This window comes from Oncorhynchus keta, chromosome 11 (assembly GCF_023373465.1).
Source record: "Oncorhynchus keta strain PuntledgeMale-10-30-2019 chromosome 11, Oket_V2, whole genome shotgun sequence".
NCBI classification, from domain to species: Eukaryota; Metazoa; Chordata; class Actinopteri; order Salmoniformes; family Salmonidae; genus Oncorhynchus; species Oncorhynchus keta.
The window spans coordinates 36,215,919-36,224,772 of record NC_068431.1 but is presented as its reverse complement, the minus strand read 5'-3'; the positions used below and the strand labels follow the sequence as shown (position 1 = coordinate 36,224,772).

At 43.1% G+C, this 8,854-nt stretch overlaps 1 protein-coding gene across 1 annotated transcript; it reads left to right on the top strand.

Annotated features, from left to right (window-relative positions):
• The first annotated feature begins 5,260 nt into the window (after positions 1–5,260).
• Positions 5,261–8,854, top strand: LOC127906226 (uncharacterized). Its single transcript, XM_052457522.1, has 2 exons — positions 5,261–5,468; positions 7,748–8,854. Exons 1-2 carry the CDS (start codon positions 5,261–5,263, stop codon positions 8,686–8,688), a joined length of 1,149 nt encoding a protein of 382 aa, XP_052313482.1. The 3' UTR covers positions 8,689–8,854.

Sequence of the window (8,854 nt, the reverse complement as noted above, 5' to 3'; positions counted from 1 at the left end):
TAGCCCAAAGCTCTCACCACTAAGCTACCTGCCGCCCTGTTCTTAGGGACCTTCAATGCTGCAGAAATGTTTTGGTACCCTTCCCCAGATCTGTGCCTCAACACAATCCTGTCTCGGATTCCTACGAACAATTCCTTCGATCTCATGGCTTGGTGTTTGCTCTGACATGCACTGTCAACTGTGTTGACACATGTATACATTTGCAAAATGTCTAAAAAACTGTTTCTGTTTTGTCATTATGGGGTATTGTGTGTAGATTGCTGAGGACATTATTTTATTTAATCCATTTTAGAATAAGGCTGTAACGTAACAAAATGTGGAAAAAGTCAAGGGGTCTGAATACTTTCCAGATGCACTGTATATAACAGGTCATCTCACAGATAATGGTTTATAACATTGTATACCTCTCCCCTCCCCACTCCTCACCAGTCCATTCCTCCATCCCCACTGAAGTGCCCTTGCTGCTACCAGGCTGGGGCCAGAAAGGTCAAAGGCCATCGTGCTGTGTGTCAACGCTGCTCCGAGGCTCTGCACCGTGTCTACCAGTTCTGCTGGGCCTGTGAGAGGGAGTGGCCTCAGTCAGGAGGAACCCTGGAGGGCCAAGGGAGCAATTCCTCCTGCCCTCTGCCAGGCTGTGCCCTCAGGGCTGCCCTCCTCTCCCCAGAGGTCATAGCTGATCCCTGCAATTTAGTCAAGGGATGCCCCTTCTTCAGGGCCTGTCCTGGCTGTAAGGCCCTCCTCACTCACACCGGAAAGGGATGCCCCAATATCGTCTGTCCACACTGCAATAAAGTGTTCTGCTTCCGCTGCTTGAAGTGCTATTTTGAGATTGATTATGTTTTTGAGTCCCATCTACAATGCACTGTGGTGGGTAACAGTCAGTCTCTCAGAGAGTTGGGAATGTAGAGGCTATGGCACATGGTCTTTGGAACATTAATTAATGCCTCATTCATTATCACTTGCAAAAGGAAATCATATTGATTGTAATTACTCATGGAAATATTACACAAATTATATTGTACAAAGACAGTAAATTGCTAGGCTTCATTATTGTCAATTTTTCCTCAGTTGTCTGCATGCTACTCAAGTAAAATATTAATAAATCCAGAAATTATCATTTGTGTTCTGAGACCAATCATGAGTTTCTGAATATCAGGGGGGAGGAGATTAACATGTTTTTGTGGCCGATGATGGGTTCAGGAATCATATCACAGACAGTCTATAATCAGGTGGCCATTTATAAACACTCCTCCTATACACAGATGGTGGAACCTCCATTCCAGTCTTATTACACCTGACTAGTGTTCTGAGAATGGTCATATTTTTGGCCTGACTGTCTATATACAGCCATGTTATAACTCAATCATACATAACTGACACCTGGTGATGGCACTTTAAATAGCCTTCACATCAGAACTAACAGGACGTCACCACGATTTTTAGCACAGGATTATTAGTTTATTATGGATTTAAAGGCATCTACATTTCATCTGCACGCTTATTACTGCTGGAAAAGAGAATTCAACATAAAAGTCCCCCATTGAAACCAATGCAAACAGATAAAAAAAGTGGAAGCCTGCCACAATTGGACTAGATAATGAATGTGTAGGTTGGAATGTTGTTGAATAAATTCAATAAAAGGTTATAATTAGTTAATTTTACACAAACATAATGTAACAAATCTGTTGATATGGCACTGTGGATGTATTAGTCTTCAGAATTGCATTGGGTACATTCACACCCTGATCAGTTTCACCTGTAATGCTTATTGTCTCCACCTCCTTCAGGTGTCACTTGTTATCCCTGGTGTATATATCCCTGTTTCCTGTCTCTCTGTGCCAGTTCGTCTTGTATGTTCCAAGTCAACCAGCGTGTTTTTCCCGTGCTCCTACTTTTCTATTATCGTCTACTAGTCCTCCCTGTTTTAACCCTTGCCTTGTTTTCTGGACTCTGTACCCGCCTGCCCTGACCTCGAGTCTGCCTCCCACACTGTACTTCCTGGACTCTCAACTGGTTTTGACCTTTTGCTTGTCCACGACCATTCTCTTGCCTACCCCTTTTGGATGTAATAAATACTCAAACCATCTGCCTCCCGTGTCTGCATCTGGGTCTCGCCTTGTGCCCTTATAGGTACATTCTTATATTGCAATGTACAGCCTTACCTATGGATCTTGGGTCCATGAAATAGGGTATCAGCCTACTCAGTGCCATATTACAATTGTAAAGAGTTTACACAAATATTAGTGTGCTCTTATTGTGGGGCTTTAACTTTCACCTCACAATTCAGTCTATTGTGCGCAATGTTCAGCCTAATTTATGGATCTTTGATCCATGAAATGGAGTTCTCAGTGACTCTCACAGAGCACAACTGTGAACAGTTTTCACAAATATTAGCATCATAGCTCTTTTTGCGCAACTCTGAAAACACTGAAATTAGCAACATTAAGCTCATATGTCAACCTATGTGTATTAAACATTCATATTGCAATGTACATTGCAATAGGACTGTCCAAATCCCACAATAGGCTTAATAGTGAGGTGATTTCACACAGTTAAAGTCCCGCAATAAAAGCTGTAAATATCATTGCGGTAAAGTGAGTAGACACTCGCAAAAAAAAGCAGTCAAGTCATCGCGCTTCAGTCTCCTGAATGTGGGTACCCGAATACACACCACTTTACGATATCACGTGTTTTCTGGTAGGGAACTCAGTTGGATGTACTCTCATGCACAGATAGAGATGATAGTTACAACTCATTCAAACAAACAGTTTGAAGCACACTAATTCCATCTTTCACAATAAAATGACACCAAATCGCTTCTTTCATTTTCGCACCTTATCAAAAACAACTTTATCACGGGTAGAGTGAGGCTGCAGAATCCTAAAGCGGATGCTGTTTAGCAAATATGAAATTGTGAAAGCAAGATGTGTTTAGTCATGACATACAGTTGAAGTCGGAAGTTTACATACACCTTAGCCAAATGCATTTAAACTCAGGTTTTCACAATTCCTGACATTTAATCCAAGTAAAAGTTCCCTGTCTTAAGTCAGTTAGGATCACCACTTTATTTTAAGAATGTGAAATGTCAGAATAATAGTAGAGAGAATGATTTATTTCAGCTTTTATTTCTTTCATCACATTCCCAGTGGGTCAGAAATGTACATACACTCAATTAGTATTCGGGAGCATTGCCTTAATTTTTTTTACAACTTGGGTCAAACGTTTCAGGTAGCCTTCCACAAGTTTCCCACAATAAGTTGGGTGACAGCAACAGCCCCAAAGCTCTAGAGGAGATCTGCATGGAGGAATGGGCCAAAATACCAGCAACAGTGTGTGAAAACCTTGTGAAGACTTACAGAAAACGTTTGACCTCTGTCATTGCCAACAAATTGTATATAACAAAGTATTGAGATAAACTTTTGTAGTATCTGTGATCTACATCTGTTTATATTAGTTACTGTGCTGTTACTAAGCAGTAATGCATTACGGCAGTGTTATGTTACTACACCTAATAGGAAATGCACATGTGCACTGGGGTGCCGCGAACTGTAGAGCAGGAGGGGTTTTGACTAAACGAAAACTAACTGTACTCCCGTCTCCTGCCTGGTCATTTCTCCACAACACAAATATTACAGTGGTGACGAGGTGATTAAACTACATAAACAAACATTGTTTGAAGGGAAGAATGTTGCGTGAGTAATGAAACTCAAAATAATTATGTAATTAGTCAGTTATTTTTTATTTTCTTTCGCCAGTATAGAAAGCTGAGCACTGCTAGCACTGCTAGTACAGTATTCAGGAGCTGCCAAGTAGCAAGACTATTGGAGTCCAGAATAGCGACACTGCCCTCTGGTGGTTAAATAAAAAAAACGGTCTCATTGAACCCATTGAAATTAGGCGATCTCAATTGAGAAATATTGTCAACAAAATAAAAAGGAAGAAGGAACGTAACACAGTGTGTACATTATTACAAATGAGTGCAGTGAATGAAGTAATTGCAGAAACTTCTGAACTGAAGAATTAGATGAAAATTAAGGAATACAAGGAATAAGGAAACTGAACAATTAACTGTGAAAATGGCAACCATTGGTCGAGTACCAGAGTTTGAGGCTACAAAAGAGGAGTTTGATTCCTATTTGGAGAGGTTTGAGCGTTGGCTGGCTGCAAATGAAATCAAAGATGGAAAGAAAGCAGACGTATTTCTCAGTGTTTTGGGTCCAACTGAGTATGGATTGCTGAAAGGTCTCATTGAACCAATGAAAGCAGTGGAGTTGAACTATGCAGAACTGACTGAAACTCTTTCAAGGTATTTCAAGCCTAAGCCAATTCTCATTGCAGAACGTTTCAGATTTGACCAACGTCACCAGAGTCAAGGGGAAACCGTGGCTGACTACATCCTTGCTTTGAAAAGGCTGGCAAGTACATGTGAGTTTGCACGATTTCTTGATGATGCTCTCCGAGACAAGTTTGTATGTGGTCTCACAGGTGAAGCATATCACAGAAGGACCTGACCTTTAAGAAAGCCTGTGATATAGCACTTGGACTTGAGCTTGTCCACAGGGATACTATTGAGCTATCGGGACATGCAGAACGCCAGAAAGGTGTTCACAAGGTCAGTGACACGTGGTGAATAAGGCTCACAAAAGTCACACTTTTTTCAGTCCCGTCCTCAAGGTTACACAAGAACAAAGCAGCCCACATCTCAAAGGTCTAAGCCAAGTTGCTACAGATGTGGGGGAGATAATCATCAGCACAGTGAATGTCGATTCCAAAATGAAAAGTGCCACAATTGTGGAAAGGTTGGACATTTACAGAGAGTGTGTAAGGCCTCAAAACAAACAGCAAGAGCACACAAAGTGTCAGACGCAGCACAAGAAGAGGAAGGTACAACTGAAACAGTAGTGGAACTGTTTACAGTGTACACAGCTCAACAACTAAAAGATGGAATCTATCTCAACATTGAGTTAGCGGGAAAACCAGTTAAAATGCAGCTGGACACCGGAGCGTCTGTATCCCTGGTTCCAGAGAGACTCTACAAAGAAAAACTGAAAAACTGAAAGACTGCCCTCTTCAGCCCGCGTCCATCCGCCTTTCCTCATACACCGGTGACACTATTCCTGTGTTAGGGCAGATCCAGGTACCAGTCCGGTATGAGGGGAAGGAGTGGACGCTACCGCTTGTCATTGTTAAAGGAAGAAGGAACAACGCAGAGGACCTTTGACTTACCAAGTCCAAATTGGTCATCGCCAGGTCAACGTTCATGTGGATCATCTGCTACGGTCCAACGCCCCAGCAGAGACATGCCGAGAGAACAAGAACAATAACGACCCCCAGGACTATTCTCCTGACTGTGGACGTACGGGAGAGACAGAGCCTGACCTTCCACCCGAACCTGGCCCACCACAGGAAGCCCAGGAGGAGCGGAGATATCCTATTCGACAGCGAAGGGCACCTCAAAGGCTTGACCTGTGAGTTGAGCTGGTTAAGGAGGTAACGGACAGTAAAACAAACACTTTAATATGTCCTAGATAAAAGGGAAGAAAAAGGACATTACCTGGGTTAGTTATTAGGACACAAACTCCATCTTCGGGGCAGAATAATCCCCTGGATTTTTGCTGGGCTCTGAAAAGTCTGCTTCAACCCAGTAGTTGAAAAATGTTTAAGAATGCATTGTTCAGATATTGCATTAGTAGTTACCTAACATATTTACCTTGTTCTCTGGGAGTTAAACACTATGGGGAGGAGTGTAGTATCTGGGATCTACATCTGTTTATATTAGTTACTGTGCTGTTACTAAGCAGTAATGCATTACGGCAGTGTTACGTTACTACATCTAATAGGAAATGCACATGCGCACTGGGGTGCCGCGAACTGAAGAGCAGGAGGGGTTTTGACTAAACGAAAACTAACTGGACCGTCTCCTGCCTGGTCATTTCTCCACAACACAAACATTACACTTTTGTTATTGACCAAATACTTATTTTCCACCATAATTTGCAAATAAATTAATTAAAAATCCTACAATGTGATTTTCTGGATTTTGTTTTATCCTTTTGTCTGTCATAGTTGAAGTGTACCTATGATGAAAATTACAGGCCTCATATTAAAAACTATTTAACACTCCAAGCAACTTTTCTTCTAAAACATAGCTATTACACAGTTGAATAATGCAACCAAACCATATTTCACACTTGAATAATGCCACAATTCACAAGCATGTGCAGATAATTAAAGGGTTTATTTTCTCCTCCGTACACATTAGCTGACAATACACAGCTAACTCCTGCTAGTCAAGCAGTCAAGCAAAGAAACATAAAAAATACAGTTGAGATTTAAAAGTACAGTGACAATTTCAGAATGTTACAGGCTGTTATTACAATGCCTCATGACTAACGAGACATGGTGTGCTGAAGGAAACATACAGGAACTCAAATCCTTCTGTTCACCTGATTTAGAATTCCTCACAATCAAATGTAGACCGCATTATCTTCCAAGAGAATTCTCTTCGATTATAATCACAGCCGTATATACCCCCCCCCCAAGCAGACACATCGATGGCTCTGAACGAACTTTATTTAACTCTTTGCACACTGGAAACCATTTATCCGGAGGCTGCATTCATTGTAGCTGGGGATTTTAACAAAGCTAATCTGAAAACAAGACTCCCTAAATTTTATCAGCATATCGATTGCGCAACCAGGGGTGGTAAAACCTTGGATCATTGTTACTCTAACTTCCGCGACGCATATAAGGCCCTGCCCCGCCCCCCTTTCGGAAAAGCTGACCACGACTCCATTTTGTTGATCCCTGCCTACAGGCAGAAACTTAAACAAGAGGCTCCCACGCTGAGGTCTGTCCAACGCTGGTCAGACCAAGCTGACTCCACACTCCAAGACTGCTTCCATCACGTGGACTGGGACATGTTTCGTATTGCGTCAGATAAAAATATTGACGAATACGCTGATTCGGTGTGCGAGTTCATTAGAACGTGCGTCGAAGATGTCGTTCCCATAGCAACGATAAAAACATTCCCTAACCAGAAACCGTGGATTGATGGCAGCACTCGCGTGAAACTGAAAGCGCGAACCACTGCTTTTAATCAGGGCAAGGTGTCTGGCAACATGACCGAATACAAACAGTGCAGCTATTCCCTCCGCAAGGCTATTAAACAAGCTAAGCGTCAGTACAGAGACAAAGTAGAATCTCAATTCAACGGCTCAGACACAAGAGGCATGTGGCAGGGTCTACAGTCAATCACGGACTACAAGAAGAAACCCAGCCCAGTCACGGACCAGGATGTCTTGCTCCCAGGCAGACTAAATAACTTTTTTGCCCGCTTTGAGGACAATACAGTGCCACTGACACGGCCTGCAACGAAAACATGCGGTCTCTCCTTCACTGCAGCCGAGGTGAGTAAGACATTTAAACGGGTTAACCCTCGCAAGGCTGCAGGCCCAGACGGCATCCCCAGCCGCCCCTAGACCCACTCCAATTTGCTTACCGCCCAAATAGGTCCACAGACGATGCAATCTCAACCACACTGCACACTGCCCTAACCCACCTGGACAAGAGGAATACCTATGTGAGAATGCTGTTCATCGACTACAGCTCGGCATTCAACACCATAGTACCCTCCAAGCTCGTCATTAAGCTCGAGACCCTGGGTCTCGACCCCGCCCCTGTGCAACTGGGTACTGGACTTCCTGACGGGCCGCCCCAGGTGGTGAGGGTAGGCAACAACATCTCGGTGTTCCTCAAGGTTCTGTTTTAGGACCACTATTGTTTTCACTATATATTTTACCTCTTGGGGATGTTATTCGAAAACATAATGTAAACTTTCACTGCTATGCGGATGACACACAGCTGTACATTTCAATGAAACATGGTGAAGCCCCAAAATTGCCCTCGCTAGAAGCATGTGTTTCAGACATAAGGAAGTGGATGGCTGCAAACTTTCTACTATTAAACTCGGACAAAACAGAGATGCTTGTTCTAGGTCCCAAGAAACAAAGAGATCTTCTGTTGAATCTGACAATTAATCTTAATGGTTGTACAGTCGTCTCAAATAAAACTGTGAAGGACCTCGGCGTTACTCTGGACCCTGATCTCTCTTTTGAAGAACATATCAAGACCATTTCGAGGACAGCTTTTTTCCATCTACGTAACATTGCAAAAATCAGAAACTTTCTGTCCAAAAATGATGCAGAAAAATTAATCCATGCTTTTGTCACTTCTAGGTTAGACTACTGCAATGCTCTATTTTCCGGCTACCCGGATAAAGCACTAAATAAACTTCAGTTAGTGCTAAATACGGCTGCTAGAATCCTGACTAGAACCAAAAAATTTGATCATATTACTCCAGTGCTAGCCTCTCTACACTGGCTTCCTGTCAAAGCAAGGGCTGATTTCAAGGTTTTACTGCTAACCTACAAAGCATTACATGGGCTTGCTCCTACCTACCTCTCTGATTTGGTCCTGCCGTACATACCTACACGTACGCTACGGTCACAAGACGCAGGCCTCCTAATTGTCCCTAGAATTTCTAAGCAAACAGCTGGAGGCAGGGCTTTCTCCTATAGAGCTCCATTTTTATGGAACGGTCTGCCTACCCATGTCAGAGACGCAAACTCGGTCTCAACCTTTAAGTCTTTACTGAAGACTCATCTCTTCAGTGGGTCATATGATTGAGTGTAGTCTGGCCCAGGAGTGGGAAGGTGAACGGAAAGGCTCTGGAGCAACGAACTGCCCTTGCTGTCTCTGCCTGGCCGGTTCCCCTCTTTCCACTGGGATTCTCTGCCTCTAACCCTGTTACGGGGGCTGAGTCACTGGCTTGCTGGGGCTCTCTCGTGCCGTC